The sequence below is a fragment of the Bufo gargarizans genome, chromosome 2, assembly GCF_014858855.1.
Source record: "Bufo gargarizans isolate SCDJY-AF-19 chromosome 2, ASM1485885v1, whole genome shotgun sequence".
NCBI classification, from domain to species: Eukaryota; Metazoa; Chordata; class Amphibia; order Anura; family Bufonidae; genus Bufo; species Bufo gargarizans.
The window spans coordinates 145,904,317-145,922,601 of record NC_058081.1 but is presented as its reverse complement, the minus strand read 5'-3'; the positions used below and the strand labels follow the sequence as shown (position 1 = coordinate 145,922,601).

General features: G+C 43.0%; 1 protein-coding gene across 1 annotated transcript in view; it reads left to right on the top strand.

The window, feature by feature from the left end:
• Nucleotides 1-438: 438 nt before the first annotated feature.
• Nucleotides 439-18,285, top strand: part of TMC3 (transmembrane channel like 3) — a 93,150-nt gene continuing 75,303 nt past the window's right edge. Inside the window, exons 1-5 of the mRNA XM_044277065.1 lie at nt 439-585; nt 2,015-2,058; nt 4,424-4,571; nt 6,744-6,853; nt 6,950-7,020. Coding sequence (XP_044133000.1) covers nt 439-585; nt 2,015-2,058; nt 4,424-4,571; nt 6,744-6,853; nt 6,950-7,020 — 520 coding nt within the window. The remainder of the gene's footprint in view (nt 586-2,014; nt 2,059-4,423; nt 4,572-6,743; nt 6,854-6,949; nt 7,021-18,285) is intronic.

Sequence of the window (18,285 nt, the reverse complement as noted above, 5' to 3'; positions counted from 1 at the left end):
CTCTCCCTTGGGCAGGGCCTTCCCTTTTCCCTCCCTTTGCGTGACGCCGGTCATTACAGCCGGTCAGTGGAAGTTTTTGGGGACGTATTTTGTGCTGCTGGCAGTAGTATTTTTTGGTATTTGGCTCTGTTGGGACGGTAAAATGTGTCCCATTATGGTATTGGTGGTCCTGCCTTCCATCAATTTGGACCCGACTACAAAACAAGGTCACTTTTAGTATTTTTTCCAGGGACACTTTAAGTTCCCAGTCTGTCACTGAATTGCACCTTACATCCTTTACACATGATCCCAAAATAATTCTATTCATTTTAAAAGACTGAAAACATAATTCATGCTTAAACTTCTTAGTAAACCCTGTATAAAGTGATGCTACAGATTACAGTTTACGTTGATTTTCTAAATAGCAGAATTAAAACGATCTTTTATGAACTTCTTAGAATGGCAAAGAATTCAAAGCTGAGCTTGGCCAGTGCATCAGATGAAAACTACACTTTCTGCTGGAGAATCTTCTGTGCATGGGATTATCTCATTGGGAATCCGGAGGCTGCTGAGAGCAAAGCCGCTGCCATAGTAAATAGCATTAGAGTGAGTGTTTCAGTAATTTCATGAACATCAGAATTTTCCATAAATACATAACATCACATTCACAACACCATCAATATTTGATATGTCTAAGGGGTATTCCTAAATGACAATTATTAAATGGTCACAGGATATGCTAGAAATTTCTGATAGATGCAGATCCTTCTTCAGGGACTATCTGCAAAACTAAGGCCCCCGACTCCTATCCTATCTAAGATTGCAATACCTCTTTAAATACATTTTATCAGTAATATTTGAGCAAAAAGTGGCTCTTCAGATTGTAGTACAGCACCGATTACCTGATATTCTCCTCTATATTGTCCTTATATGAACGCAATACTATTATTTTATAGTCTCTAAATTGTGAAGTGCCCAAAGTGTAAACAGGGATGTTCTGCCAACCAACAGTAATTCTGTCTGGGAAGGAAAGATCATAGTAGCAATTGTTGATCCCCATACAGAGTGGATGATTGCTGCATGGACATGAACAGGCAATGATCAGGAGAGAAAGGTCCTGATCAATGACTTGCCTGCTGGTCCATATAAATGGGCCCTTAGATTTCACACATATTTGTCAACCAGGCTTGTCCTGAGACTTTCTTGAAAGTCATGATGAGATGGGTATACACTCAAAATGTGATATTAAAACTTCTGCATGTACCTATTTGACGGTACATGCACTATATTTGAGATATAAAAAGTGCATTTACACTGTGCTGATGAGCAGACGATTGTTGGGAAGGAAGAGTTCCTTCCGGACAATTGCCTGCTCATTAGTGGAGGAGAAGCACTGCATTTACATACAGCAATCTCCTCCACAGTATGGGAGCGATGGCTCCTCCTCACACAGCTGCAGCAGAGTGTTGTTCAGACACAATCTTGTGGCCAGTAACAATGATTGAGGCGTCTACACCACAGATCATTTCACCCGATGAACGAGCCTTTCACTTGTTCGTGGGGTGATCTGTGGTACCTTCAGATGAGCAGATTGTCAGGAATGAGCGATCGTGGGAACTGGGCCGTTTAGTGAGTAACGCCACATTCCAATATAGTAGGCGCAATCTGAGGACCTATCTGGCTCAACTATTGCAGTTTGGGTTTATACATTTTAAAACCAACATCAGTAATGGACCCAAAAGGGAATATAAGAAGGAAGGCTTTACTCCTTTTTCTCCCTTTCGGATCTACTCCTGATCTGGTGACACTCCGCTACTTGGCTAGTGAACATGTGCCTTGGCTCTAAAATACAATAAAATTCTTACATTTATGTATAATATTATATAGAACGTATCACAGCCACAGGCAACAAGAACGTTTATCCAGGGGATGGGTAGTCTGTAATGACATTGGTAGTATTATTAGATTACCTCTCGACCAGTTGTATTGTGCAATCCGGTCAGCAATTTTCTTTCTATTCTTATTTTTCATAAAGGAAGCAATATTGGAAGAGCAGGAAAAGCGAAAAAGCAACAATTTGTAAGTATTATGACAAGTCTCTTTTTTAGCTTTCATACTGGATTATGAGAAATATTGTTTTGTTGCTTTGCCCCATTTACGTTGATGGTGATGACTGTACACAGTTGTGAATGATGACCGTCCGGCCGTTGGCTGAAACGTGTGGACGTAGCCTGCAGGATTGGGGCCAACCACACAGCATTTCAGTTGTCTACACTCTTACTTAGGATAAGCGCAGTATAAGTTTATATAAAAGAAATTCTATAGGTACTCAGTAATATGGCGTTCAAAGGTGAACATACATTTTTTTAATTTACTAGGACCTGCTGCTTGGATGAAAAAAATTCTATAATCCATTTTATCAACATATAGGACATTCATATCACATGGATGTAACAATCTTCAATCTAATGCACAAACTTCAGACCCTATACTTTAACACGTAGAGCTGGGTTATATTATGAAACACATTACTATTCAATGAACAGGTCATTTCAATTGAAGAATTAATGTAATATAATTGCAATAAAATCTTTTTTCATTTTCCTCTCGGCTGTTTATCCTTCTGGTTCACCTTTTCCTGCATTCAGCGGTGGAATAGTATACTCAGTAGCATCCCTGTTCTCTTCCTCCTTTCAGTACCAGACATGCACCCAGACAAATTTCTTTTATTCATCCATTCTTGCAAATGAATAGAAATATATAGTAGCTACAGTATATGCTCTAGAGAGTGGAGAATGAAATTGCATAGATGTTACATACCATAGGTAACTCTGGGGCTGTATGTGAGAGAGCATTTTCTGTCGGAGGGGTGTAATATATCTAAACCTTCAGGTAAACTTTATTAAAAACCTATTCTACATGTGAAGCAAGTAAAGTTTGTAATATAATATACTTTAATTATTTTACAGATTACCCTGCAGCCGCATTGAGCGCTATACCGGCTGGAGCATACCTTGCTCCTCCATGGGCTATGTCATGCTTTTACCAGAACTGTTCTACTAAAGTCTGGCACAGATGGGCTATGTCAGGCTTTAGCAGAGCGGGCAGACGCAGGAGAAGCGATGTGCTAATGAGAGCTCCTACCCTGCACTCACTCTGCTCCGCTAATAGACTGCATGCCATATCGGTATAGGCCAGGGATTAGCAACCTCCGGCACTCCAGCTGTTCTGAAACTACAACTCCCAGAATCCTCCTTTCACTTCTGTGGGAGTTTCAAGAACTGCTGAGTAAGTGTACATGTTGGGAATGGTAGTTTCACAGCAGCTGGAGTGCTGAAGGTTGCTGATCCCTGGTATAGGCTATTAGCAGAGCAGAGTTGAACGAAGATAGGGCAGGAGATCTCTATAGCATCATCGCTCCTACTGCCTGTGCCCGCTGTGCTAAAGTCTGACATAACCTGAGCTCAGCACAGCCCCAGAGGAATCAGTACTCCCATACACAGCAAGAGTAAGGATTCCAAACTACAATAGGCACCTGAACTTATATTACAAATATTATTTCCACATATCACATGTAGAAGAGGTTTTAATGAAGTTTGCCCGAAGGTTTAGGTATACTTTAACAAATGCTTTCTGGGAGATGCAGGTGTTTGACAGTCTCATGTGAGCTGCTGTTCGTCCACAGAAAGGGAAGAAATTCCTTTAGATAAGCAGATAAGTGAGAAAAAAAAGAGTATTACATTTGTGGGATAATCCCTTTAAAGGGGTTGCGTACATACCTCCATTTTCACCCAGGAAACCCCCCTGACTTGAGCATCGGAGCAGTTTATGCTCCGATGCTCTGCTTTGCCCTGCGCGATTTAGCACTTTTTGGAGATCTGGTGACGTACCAGGGCTCTCCATAGGGCTGCCAGGAAGCCCGGTGACGTCACCGGCACTGATGGGCGGGCGGTGATGTCACCGAACACACTGCCGGGCAGAAGTTTCCGCCCGGCAGTGTGTTATTGAAAACACACTACGCAGGGCAAGGGAGTGCATCGGAGCATCAGATGCTCCGATGCCAACATCAGGGGGGCTGCCTGGGTGAAAATAAGGGTATGTTCGGATTCAGCTCTGAACCCGGACGGACAGCCCCTTTAAGTAGTTTAGTATGCTCATAGGTTTAGATGTATACAGTGATGCATTTGAATTTATAGATTCTTTTTAACAAGTTAATTGGTAAGAATCCATTCACATCTGTGGGAAAACAAAAAGAAAACATTTTAGGACAGAAAGCACCAGATCCCAACAGACTCCACTGACAAAATGGTTTCTGTCAGGGAGCCCGGCTTTTTGTCCAGCTTTTTTAACGGAATCTGCAACTGAACAAAGCCTAATAATGTTGTTTTGTAACAGATACGAAAGTGTGAAACCCTCCTTACCTGACCACATGTTCTGCTTTCAGGGCAGTTGCAATAAGTCTCCGCATTCTTGCCAACATCTTAGTTCTGTTGTCTCTGGCCGGCAGCATTTACGTGATCTACTTTGTGGTAGACAGATCACAAAGACTGGAACGTACAAAAATAGAGCTAACACTTTGGGAAAAAAATGAGGTAAATTTGCTTCGGTTCACTTCCTTGCTCTGTAGTAATGTTAGTAGTGTAATAATCCGGTTTGTAATTAGGGTAATCAGGATTAGCATTGCTTACATTGCTCCTTTAGATTCAAAACGTATTCTTGTTTGGTCTAAAACATCATGTTATGTAGCCTAAAGTATGACAAAGGGGGAGATTGATCAAAACCGTCTTTTTTCAACGCCAGTCATGGTTCCCCTACGCCACCAGAGAATGTGCCAAATGTATGTAGGGGCACACGCCGCTCATGGATTAGGCACATCCTTCCGCTGGCCTTGCAACAGTCTAAAATCTAAGATAGCCTCCAAGATAGCCTCCTAGCTGCCATAGATTTCTGTCTTTATTAGTTTTCTGGTGTGAATAAAGATATATGCGGCAGACCTGCTGCAACGCCAACTCCCCTCCTCTAAAATGTGGCGTGAAGGGGGAAAAGTCGCAGATTTTGCTGCAAATATGGCGTACAACAAAATCTGCGACTTTATTACTCCAAAAAAGTGGTGTAAATGGAATGGTAAATGTCCCCCAAAGAACAGAAACTAGAGTAATATGTATGTTTTCTGTTCTTTGCTTTTAATCTTGTGTTTTCATACATACAGCACTAGCTTTCCCTCAGATAGTATTTTGCAGTCCCACCACTTCTGTAACTCAAAGTAAGCTATGGGTCAGAAATGCATCTGAATATGGCCTCATGCACACGGCCATTGCTGGCAGTGGCCCATATTGTGACCCGTAAACAGCGGGTCCGCAATATGTGGGCTCTGGCCATGTGCTCCCCGCATGAATGGGTCCGTAATTCTGAGCTGCGTTGCAGAACGGAGGCACAGTTTCTGTCCGTGCCTCTGTACCCCCCAAAAAAATAAAACTTGAATGGGTCTGGATCCATTGCAGCAGACGCACGGATGTTACCCGTGCATTGGGAACCGGAAATTGCGGTCCCCAATACACAGAATGGCCGAACAACGGCCATGTGCATAAAGGGAGAAATTACAATAACATTTTACAGAAGAATGTAACGATAGTCAGAATACCTTAAAGAATACTTAAAAGGGTTGTCTCAGCAAATGGCAGTTATCAGGTAGAAAAAGTTAATGCAATTAATGTATTGTGATTGTCCATATTGCTTCTTTTGCTGGCTAGATTAGTTTTTCCATCACATTATACACCCCTCGTTTCCATGGTTATGACCACCCTGCAAATCCGGTAGTGGTGGCCGCGTTACCACAGTATAGAAAAAAGTCCCGGACACCAGAGAGGCTGCCAATTTTTTTCTACAGTATGCAAGCACGACCACTGCTGCTAGATTGCAGGGTGGTCGTAACCATGGAAACGAGCAGTGTATAATATGATGGAAAAATGAATGAAGCCAGTAAAGGAGGCAGTATGGACAATCACAATACATTAGTAAGTATATTGTAGGAACTTTCTCTACATGAGGCCTATCTTTGTATCAGTGGCCATCAAGAAAAATGTTATCATTGACAGCCCCTTCTGAAAATGAAGTTGGTTTCTGATTCAGCTATCAGCTGATATCATGGAGGGAAGTTGGATTTCCTCCGCAAATGAATGGCTGGTCATTTAATTTATCGATGAGCCAGAATAGAAGCCACTAAAGGAACCATTACACAAGCTGATTCAGCAGGAAATTAAGGGGAACAAACTATTTATTCCCAATAATAGCTTGCTCATCAGAAGAGGTGAGAGCAGCACATACATGCAGCAATCATCTCCTCTGTATAGGGGTTGAACAGTCACTACTGTGATAACTTGTCCTATAGAAAATCACTGTTTCTGGGAAGTAGATCAGTGCCCAGAAAGTATGATTTCGGTGTCCACATCACTGATGCTTTCACCCAATGGCTGAACAGTGGCACCTTGACACAGGAATGCTCCGTCCAGATAAATGACCTAATCAGCCAGTGGGAAGAAGCTTTAGGCGGCTTGTAGCTCTCCATTCTGGCTCAAAGAGGGGAAGTCCTGAGCAGGAGACCCTTCTCCAAGATCTCCATATGTCCTAATAAGAAATAAGGACAAGGATTGTTCTGATGGGACAAGCCCTTTAATGAAGAACAACTATATCACCTGCGCAAAATTATTAATGCAGATATGTTGTGCGTGATATTAATGTCCTAGATGCTGTATATCTCTTTACAGGTGAGCGTTGTGGTTTCACTCATAACTATGATTGCTCCTTCAGCATTTGAGCTTGTAGCTACCTTGGAAATGTATCATCCGAGAACAACACTGAGATTCCAGTTGGCAAGGTAAGACTAAGGGGCATGCATATGGTTAATTCCAGTAATACTGACAACACTGGAAGCATGCTGCTCATACAATTACTTGATCTGTTCTGTCTACAGGGTTCTGGTTTTGTATCTAGGGAATCTGTACAGTTTAATCATTGCCCTACTGGACAAAGTCAACAGCATGAGTGAAGTAAGTAAACCGTGAAGCTTATACACGCATTGATAATCGATAGAGCGCGCCATAGAAAGAATATAGTGCGCACTAGACTGTAGGAAGCCTGCATTCTACTTGCCTGCAGGACCTTCACCACAACCCCAAAGGCTTATTACTGATAATGCTCCCCCTTTTAAAGGGAGAAGTTACAATAACATTTTACAGAAGAATGTAACGATAGTCAGAATACCTTAAAGAGTACTTAAAAGGGTTGTCTCAGCAAATGTGTCACGGAAGGTGTACAGGAAACAAGACAATGCAACATGAATATATGACTCACTGGATCCAAAGCTAAGGAACAAAAGGGAGACCCCTGCATAAGACCTGGCACTTTCCCTTGCTGCTCAGCCTATGCAAAAATCCCAAAGGTGGTACCTCGACTATATAACACCTGAACACCCTACAATAGTGAGGGGACACAACCACCGGCTCCCTACACCAGACACGGAGGGAGTCAGGGTCACCTGGGATCCAGCAAACAGAAAATAACAAATAAATGTACAGCACTTAACTTTGTAGCAGACTGGGAAAAAGGATCAGCATGCACACACACTCCAGGAAGTTGTATAAGCCGCCCAGTAATGCATTATGGGGCGGAATTTAAAGGGATGCAATCAGTCCAACTACATGACAGCTGAGAGAGGCTAACGAGATGAGAACTGAACACCACAACAAAGAAAACTCAAGGAGGAGGTTCTGAAAGGCTTCTGTCAGAGCTTCTCAGCTGTCTGGTTGTGACAGTACCCCTCCCTCTACGAGTGGACTCCGGACACTCAGAGCCCACCTTCTCAGGATGGGACCTGTGGAAAGCCCTGATGAGACGAGAGGTCTTAATGTCCGTCACTGGGACCCACATCCTCTCCTCAGGACCATAACCCTCCCAATGAACAAGGTACTGGAGAGAACCGCGGACAAGACGAGAATCCACAATCCTAGAGACCTGAAATTCAAGATTCCCATCAACCATAATCGGAGGAGGAGGCAAAGGCGAGGGTACAATGGGTTGAACATAAGGTTTCAATAAGGACTTATGAAAAACATTATGGATCTTCCAAGTCTGAGGAAGATCAAGACGGTAGGCAACAGGATTGATGACAGACAGGATTTTATAAGGCCCAATAAACCTAGGACCCAACTTCCAGGAGGGAACCTTCAATTTGATATTCTTGGTAGACAACCACACCAGATCACCAACATTCAGGTCCGGACCAGGCACATGTCTCTTATCTGCCACGCGCTTATATCTCTCACTCATGCTCTTTAGATTATCCTGAATCTTTTGCCAAATAGATGACAAAGACGAGGAGAATCTGTCCTCATCAGGTAAACCAGAAGACCCCTCTCCCGAGAAAGTCCAAAACTGCGGATGAAACCCATATGCACCAAAAAATGGTGACTTATCAGAGGACTCCTGACGACGGTTATTTAAAGCAAACTCAGCAAGGGACAAAAAAGAACCCCAATCCTCCTGATTCTCCGCCACAAAACAGCGCAGATATGTCTCCAGATTCTGATTGACGCGCTCCGTCTGGCCATTCGACTGCGGGTGGAAAGCAGAAGAGAATGACAACCGAACCCCCAAGCGAGAACAGAAAGCCTTCCAGAATCTGGAAACAAACTGCGTGCCCCTATCAGAGACTATGTCTGAAGGAATACCGTGCAATTTGACAATGTGATCAATAAATGCCTGCGCCAGCGTCTTAGCATTGGGCAAACCAGGAAAAGGGATGAAATGCACCATTTTGCTAAAACGGTCCACCACCACCAGAATCACAGTCTTCCCCGAGGAACGAGGCAGGTCCGTTATGAAGTCCATGGACAGATGTGTCCAAGGACGGGAAGGAATGGGTAAGGGAAGGAGAGGACCTGATGGCCGTGAATGAGGGACTTTGGCATGAGCGCAAGTCTCGCAGGCTGCCACAAAACCCTCAACCGACTTACGAAGCGCAGGCCACCAGAATCTGAGCGATGAGATCCAGTGTGGCTCTTGCCCCCGGGTGCCCAGCAAGGACCGTATCGTGGTGTTCCTTAAAAATCTTGTGTCTTAAAGCGAGAGGCACAAACAACCTCCCAGGAGGACAAAGATCAGGAGCCTCTGACTGGGCTGCCTGCACCTCTGCCTCCAATTCAGAAAAAAGAGCAGAGACCACCACACCTTCGGCCAAAATGGGACCCGGGTCTTCAAAATTCCAGCCTCCCGGAAAACAACGTGACAGGGCATCTGCCTTCACATTCTTAACCCCAGGGCGGAACGTGACAACCAAATTAAATCTTGAAAAGAACAAAGACCATCTGGCCTGTCTCGGGTTCAGATGCTTGGCTGACTCCAAGTAGGCCAGATTTTTATGGTCAGTAAACACGGTAATAGGGTGTCTGGCTCCCTCTAGCCAATGGCGCCATTCCTCAAAAGCCAACTTGATGGCCAACAATTCCCTATCTCCCACATCGTAATTTCTCTCTGCGGAGGAGAGTTTTTTCGAGAAAAAGGCACACGGTCGCCATTTGGCAGGAGAGGAACCCTGAGACAAGACCACACCCACACCCACCTCAGAAGCATCAACCTCAACTATGAAGGGTAAAGAAATATCAGGTTGCACCAAGATGGGAGCGGAAGCAAAACTCTCCTTGATATTAGAAAAAGCCTTACGCGCCTCTACTGACCAAGAAGAAAAATCTACCCCCTTTCTGGTCATATCAGTGAGTGGTTTAACAATAGAGGAATAATTCAAAATAAACTTCCTGTAATAATTGGCAAAGCCCAAAAAACGCATCAGCGCCTTCTGATTCTCAGGAAGCTCCCACTCAAGCACAGCGCGGGCCTTCTCGGGGTCCATGCGAAAACCAGAAGCGGAGAGAAGAAACCCCAGAAATTTAATTTCTGGAACAGCAAACACACATTTTTCCAGTTTCGCATATAATTTATTCTCCCGCAGGATGAGCAAGACCTGACGTAAATGTTCCTTATGAGTTTTGAAATCAGGAGAAAAAAATTAAAATGTCACCCAAATACACTAATACAAATTTTCCCATCAAATGATAAAAAATGCTGTTCACGAAATGCTGAAAAACGGCTGGGGCATTTATCAAACCAAAAGGCATAACCAAATTTTCAAAATGGCCCTCAGGGGTATTGAAGGCCGTCTTCCATTCGTCTCCTTCTCTGACCCTGACCAGGTTGTATGCCCCTCTTAGATCTAATTTGGAAAAGACTTTAGCCCCAACAACCTGGTTAAACAGGTCCGGGATCAGAGGAAGCGGATACGGGTCACGAATAGTGATACTGTTCAGCTCCCTGAAATCCAGACAAGGTCTTAAAGAACCATCTTTTTTCTTAACAAAGAAAAAACCAGCGGCAACAGGTGACTTCGAGGGTCGTATGTGTCCTTTTCTCAGACTCTCAGAGATATAAGCACGCATAGCGATCCTTTCAGGTTGGGAAAGATTGTATAAATGAGATTTAGGCAGCTTGGCGCCTGGGATGAGATTAATAGGGCAATCGTACTCCCTGTGCGGGGGAAAATCCTGAACTCCACTCTCAGAGAAGACATCCGAAAATTCAGAGAGAAAAGATGGTACAGTCTTAGTAGCAACCTCAGAAACAGATGTCGTGAGGCAATTCTCTCTGCAAAAGTCACTCCAACTATTTATTTGCCTCGCTTGCCAATCAATGGTGGGGTTCTGTTTAGTGAGCCAGGGTAGCCCCAACACTAGAGGAGTAGGCAAACCGCTAAGGACGAAACATGACACATCCTCAACATGAGCATCACTCACAATTAAACGGATATTGTGAACTATGCCCTTTAATGATTTCTGAGAAAGTGGAGCGGAATCAATAGCAAAAACAGGAATATACTTTCCCAAAGTGCACACCTGGAAACCATGAGTTATTGCAAATTGATTATCAATGAGATTGACAGCTGCTCCACTATCCACAAAAATCTCACAAAAAATGCTCTTGCTCTCTAGCGCCACCCTAGCAGGCAGGACAAAACGGGAACTACAAGCAAACGGAAAACCTTCAATTTCCGCCTCAACCCTGCCAATAGTAACAGACGGAACATTTTTAAAAGATTTTTTCCTCTTTGTTTCTTTATTACTCCCAGAAAACTGCCTGAATCTCCTAGAGGGACAAACATTTGCCAAATGATTTATACCTCCACAACAAAAACAAACCCTCCCATGCGGGCTGAATCTTCTATTGTCAGAAGCAATCAACCCCAGCTGCATGGGCTCCTGCTCAGAAGGGGCTGACAGCGACTGAGACCCCTGTGCACAGAATGAGACCGCTGCACTGTCCTGGGACTGAGTATGACAGGAAGGAGAGATCTCTCCTCTCTCTCTAAGACGCCTGTCAATACGAACGGCCTGAGACATAGCAGAGTCCAAGGAAATAGGCCTCTCATGAAAGGCAAATGCATCTTTCAATCCCTCTGAAAGACCATGGCAAAATTGACTTCGGAGTGCAGCATCATTCCAACCAGTATCAGCTGCCCATCTCCGAAATTCTGAGCAGTATATCTCTGCGGATTGTTTACCCTGGCATAATAGACGTAGTCTAGACTCAGCCAGAGCAATACGATCCGGATCATCATATATCTGACCCAGGGCTAAAAAAAATTCATCCACTAAACGGAGGGGCCGTGTCCCCTCCGGCAGCGAAAAGGCCCAGGACTGAGCGTTACCCCTGAGCAGCGATATAATTATCCCCACCCTCCGTTCCTCATCACCAGAGGAATGGGGAAGAAGGCGAAAATGGAGTTTGCAAGAAGTGAAACCAGATCCATGCTTGAGACGGTTTTGGCGGCTTATAATGTCACGGAAGGTGTACAGGAAACAAGACAATGCAACATGAATATATGACTCACTGGATCCAAAGCTAAGGAACAAAAGGGAGACCCCTGCATAAGACCTGGCACTTTCCCTTGCTGCTCAGCCTATGCAAAAATCCCAAAGGTGGATGATTGCATATCCACGTACCTCGACTATATAACACCTGAACACCCTACAATAGTGAGGGGACACGACCACCGGCTCCCTACACCAGACACGGAGGGAGTCAGGGTTACCTGGGATCCAGCAAACAGAAAATAACAAATAAATGTACAGCATTTAACTTTGTAGCAGACTGGGAAAAAGGATCAGCATGCACACACACTCCAGGAAGTTGTATAAGCCGCCCAGTAATGCATTATGGGGCGGAATTTAAAGGGATGCAATCAGTCCAACTACATGACAGCTGAGAGAGGCTAACGAGATGAGGAACTGAACACCACAACAAAGAAAACTCAAGGAGGAGGTTCTGAAAGGCTTCTGTCAGAGCTTCTCAGCTGTCTGGTTGTGACAAAATGGCAGTTATAATGTAGAAAAAGTTAATACAATTAATGTATTGTGATTGTCCATATTGCTTCCTTTGCTGGCTAGATTAATTTTTCCATCACATTATACACCCCTCGTTTCCATGGTTTTGACCACTCTGCAATCCGGTAGTGGTGGTCGTGTTTCCACAGTATAGAAAAAAGTCCTATGGCCTATGCTCACTCCTGGGGTCCACCAGAGAGGCTGCCAATTTTTCCTACAGTATGCAAGCACGGCCACTGCTGCTGGATTGCAGGGTGGTCATAACCATGGAAACGAGCAGTGTATAATATGATGGAAAAATGAATGAAGCCAGTAAAGGAGGCAATATGGACAATCACAATACATTAGTAAGTGCATTGTATGAACTTTCTCTACATGATAAATGTCATTTGCTGAAGTAAGACAACCCCTTTAAATCAAATCCATACCAGACATATTTCTATAATAAAGACATTAACGGGTTATCTAAATGAGTAAAGAGCAATTAGAAACATAGAAACATAGAATGTGTCGGCAGATAAGAACCATTTGGCCCATCTAGTCTGCCCAATATACTGTATACTATGGATAGCCCCTGGCCCTATCTTATATGAAGGATGGCCTTATGCCTATCCCATGCATGCTTAAACTCCTCCACTGTATTTGCAGCTACCACTTCTGCAGGAAGGCTATTCCATGCATCCACTACTCTCTCAGTAAAGTAATACTCCCTGATATTACTTTTAAACCTTTGCCCCTCTAATTTAAAACTATGTCCTCTTGTTGCAGTTTTTCTTCTTGTAAATATTCTCTCCTCTTTTACCTTGTTGATTCCCTTTATGTATTTAAAAGTTTCTATCATATCCCCTCTGTCTCGTCTTTCTTCCAAACTATACATGTTAAGGTCCTTTAACCTTTCCTGGTAAGTTTTATCCTGCAATCCATGTACTAGTTTAGTAGCTCTTCTCTGAACTCTCTCCAAAGTATCAATATCCTTCTGGAGATATGGTCTCCAGTAGGGATGAGCGAACTCGAACTGTATAGTTCGGGTTCGTACCGAATTTTGGGGTGTCCGTGACACGGACCCGAACCCGGACATTTTCGTAAAAGTCCGGGTTCGGGTTCGGTGTTCGTCGCTTTCTTGGCGCTTTTGTGACGCTTTCTTGGCGCTTTTTGAAAGGCTGCAAAGCAGCCAATCAACAAGCGTCATACTACTTGCCCCAAGAGGCCATCACAGCCATGCCTACTATTGGCATGGCTGTGATTGGCCAGAGCACCATGTGACCCAGCCTCTATTTAAGCTGGAGTCACATAGCGCCGCCCGTCACTCTGCTCTGATTAGCGTAGGGAGAGGTTGCGGCTGCGACAGTAGGGCGAGATTAGGCAGATTAACTCCTCCAAAGGACTTGATTAACTGATCGATCTGCAGCTGTGGATCATTGAGCTGCTGATCCTCAATTGCTCACTGTTTTTAGGCTGCACAGACCGTTTGTCAGTCTCATTTTTCTGGGGTGATCGGCGGCCATTTTGTGTCTTGTGGTGCGCCAGCACAAGCTGCGACCAAGTGCATTTAACCCTCAATGGTGTGGTTGTTTTTTGGCTAAAGCCTACATCAGGGTGAAGCTGTCACACCAAGTGCATTTAACCAGCAATAGTCTGTTCATTTTTTGGCCATATACAAAATCAGGGGCAAGCTGCGCCTGTCACCAAGTGCATTTAACCCTCAATGGTGTGGTTGTTTTTTGGCTAAAGCCTACATCAGGGTGAAGCTGTGACACCAAGTGCATTTAACCAGCAATAGTCTGTTCATTTTTTGGCCATATACAAAATCAGGGGCAAGCTGCGCCTGTCACCAAGTGCATTTAACCCTCAATGGTGTGGTTGTTTTTTGGCTAAAGCCTACATCAGGGTGAAGCTGTCACACCAAGTGCATTTAACCAGCAATAGTCTGTTCATTTTTTGGCCATATACAAAATCAGGGGCAAGCTGCGCCTGTCACCAAGTGCATTTAACCCTCAATGGTGTGGTTGTTTTTTGGCTAAAGCCTACATCAGGGTGAAGCTGTCACACCAAGTGCATTTAACCAGCAATAGTCTGTTTATTTTTTGGCCATATCCCAGTCTAATTCTGTCACTAAATCCATACCGGTCACCCAGCGCCTAAATACTAGGCCTCAAATTTATATCCAGCTAAATCTGTCCCTAGTGCTGTAGCTGGGCGAGTTATTTAGTGTCCGTTCAAGCACATTTCTTGTTCTGGGTTGAAATACAATTCCCAATTTAGCAATTTCATAATTTAGTGGTTCCTGCTATATCAGAGCTATTTGAAATCTATCCCAAAAAGGGTATATAATATTGAAGGTGCACATTGGGTCATTCAGAATAACTTCACACACACCCGCTACTGTGTATTTCCAAGTCTAATTCTGTCACTAAACCCATACCTGTCACCCAGCGCCTAAATACTAGGCCTCAAATTTAAATCCCTCTAAATCTCTCGTTACCCGCTGTACTGTTGTTGCTGGGCAAGATATTTAGTGTCCGTCAAAGCACATTTTTTGTTCTGGGTTGAAGTACAATTCCCAATTTAGCAATTTCATAATTTAGTGGTTCCTGCTATATCAGAGCTATTTGGAATCTATCCCTAAAAGGGTATATAATATTGAAGGTGCACATTGGGTCATTCAGAATAACTTCACACACACCCGCTACTGTGTATTTCCAAGTCTAATTCTGTCACTAAACCCATACCTGTCACCCAGCGCCTAAATACTAGGCCTCAAATTTAAATCCCTCTAAATCTCTCGTTACCGCTGTACTGTTGTTGCTGGGCAAGATATTTAGTGTCCGTCAAAGCACATTTTTTGTTCTGGGTTGAAGTACAATTCCCAATTTAGCAATTTCATAATTTAGTGGTTTCTGCTATATCAGAGCTATTTGAAATCTATCCCTAAAAGGGTATATAATATTGAAGGTGCACATAGGGTCATTCAGAATAACTTCACACACACGCTTCTGTGCATTTCCAAGTCTAATTCTGTCACTAAATCCATACCGGTGACCCAGCGCCTAAATACTAGGCCTCAAATTTAAATCCCTCTAAATCTCTCGTTACCCGCTGTACTGTTGTTGCTGGGCAAGATATTTAGTGTCCGTCAAAGCACATTTTTTGTTCTGGGTTGAAGTACAATTCCCAATTTAGCAATTTCATAATTTAGTGGTTTCTGCTATATCAGAGCTATTTGAAATCTATCCCTAAAAGGGTATATAATATTGAAGGTGCACATAGGGTCATTCAGAATAACTTCACACACACCGCTTACTGTGCATTTCCAAGTCTAATTCTGTCACTAAATCCATACCGGTGACCCAGCGCCTAAATACTAGGCCTCAAATTTAAATCCCTCTAAATCTCTCGTTACCCCGCTGTACTGTTGTTGCTGGGCAAGATATTTAGTGTCCGTCAAAGCACATTTTTTGTTCTGGGTTGAAGTACAATTCCCAATTTAGCAATTTCATAATTTAGTGGTTTCTGCTATATCAGAGCTATTTGAAATCTATCCCTAAAAGGGTATATAATATTGAAGGTGCACATAGGGTCATTCAGAATAACTTCACACACACGCTTCTGTGCATTTCCAAGTCTAATTCTGTCACTAAATCCATACCGGTGACCCAGCGCCTAAATACTAGGCCTCAAATTTAAATCCCTCTAAATCTCTCGTTACCCACCGCTGTACTGTTGTTGCTGGGCAAGATATTTAGTGTCCGTCAAAGCACATTTTTTGTTCTGGGTTGAAGTACAATTCCCAATTTAGCAATTTCATAATTTAGTGGTTTCTGCTATATCAGAGCTATTTGAAATCTATCCCTAAAAGGGTATATAATATTGAAGGTGCACATAGGGTCATTCAGAATAACTTCACACACACGCTTCTGTGCATTTCCAAGTCTAATTCTGTCACTAAATCCATACCGGTGACCCAGCGCCTAAATACTAGGCCTCAAATTTAAATCCCTCTAAATCTCTCGTTACCCACCGCTGTACTGTTGTTGCTGGGCAAGATATTTAGTGTCCGTCAAAGCACATTTTTTGTTCTGGGTTGAAGTACAATTCCCAATTTAGCAATTTCATAATTTAGTGGTTTCTGCTATATCAGAGCTATTTGAAATCTATCCCTAAAAGGGTATATAATATTGAAGGTGCACATAGGGTCATTCAGAATAACTTCACACACACGCTTCTGTGCATTTCCAAGTCTAATTCTGTCACTAAATCCATACCGGTGACCCAGCGCCTAAATACTAGGCCTCAAATTTAAATCCCTCTAAATCTCTCGTTACCCACCGCTGTACTGTTGTTGCTGGGCAAGATATTTAGTGTCCGTCAAAGCACATTTTTTGTTCTGGGTTGAAGTACAATTCCCAATTTAGCAATTTCATAATTTAGTGGTTTCTGCTATATCAGAGCTATTTGAAATCTATCCCTAAAAGGGTATATAATATTGAAGGTGCACATAGGGTCATTCAGAATAACTTCACACACACGCTTCTGTGCATTTCCAAGTCTAATTCTGTCACTAAATCCATACCGGTGACCCAGCGCCTAAATACTAGGCCTCAAATTTAAATCCCTCTAAATCTCTCGTTACCACCGCTGTACTGTTGTTGCTGGGCAAGATATTTAGTGTCCGTCAAAGCACATTTTTTGTTCTGGGTTGAAGTACAATTCCCAATTTAGCAATTTCATAATTTAGTGGTTTCTGCTATATCAGAGCTATTTGAAATCTATCCCTAAAAGGGTATATAATATTGAAGGTGCACATAGGGTCATTCAGAATAACTTCACACACACGCTTCTGTGCATTTCCAAGTCTAATTCTGTCACTAAATCCATACCGGTGACCCAGCGCCTAAATACTAGGCCTCAAATTTAAATCCCTCTAAATCTCTCGTTACCCACCGCTGTACTGTTGTTGCTGGGCAAGATATTTAGTGTCCGTCAAAGCACATTTTTTGTTCTGGGTTGAAGTACAATTCCCAATTTAGCAATTTCATAATTTAGTGGTTTCTGCTATATCAGAGCTATTTGAAATCTATCCCTAAAAGGGTATATAATATTGAAGGTGCACATAGGGTCATTCAGAATAACTTCACACACACGCTTCTGTGCATTTCCAAGTCTAATTCTGTCACTAAATCCATACCGGTGACCCAGCGCCTAAATACTAGGCCTCAAATTTAAATCCCTCTAAATCTCTCGTTACCCACCGCTGTACTGTTGTTGCTGGGCAAGATATTTAGTGTCCGTCAAAGCACATTTTTTGTTCTGGGTTGAAGTACAATTCCCAATTTAGCAATTTCATAATTTAGTGGTTTCTGCTATATCAGAGCTATTTGAAATCTATCCCTAAAAGGGTATATAATATTGAAGGTGCACATAGGGTCATTCAGAATAACTTCACACACACGCTTCTGTGCATTTCCAAGTCTAATTCTGTCACTAAATCCATACCGGTGACCCAGCGCCTAAATACTAGGCCTCAAATTTAAATCCCTCTAAATCTCTCGTTACCACCGCTGTACTGTTGTTGCTGGGCAAGATATTTAGTGTCCGTCAAAGCACATTTTTTGTTCTGGGTTGAAGTACAATTCCCAATTTAGCAATTTCATAATTTAGTGGTTTCCTGCTATATCAGAGCTATTTGAAATCTATCCCTAAAAGGGTATATAATATTGAAGGTGCACATAGGGTCATTCAGAATAACTTCACACACACGCTTCTGTGCATTTCCAAGTCTAATTCTGTCACTAAATCCATACCGGTGACCCAGCGCCTAAATACTAGGCCTCAAATTTAAATCCCTCTAAATCTCTCGTTACCCACCGCTGTACTGTTG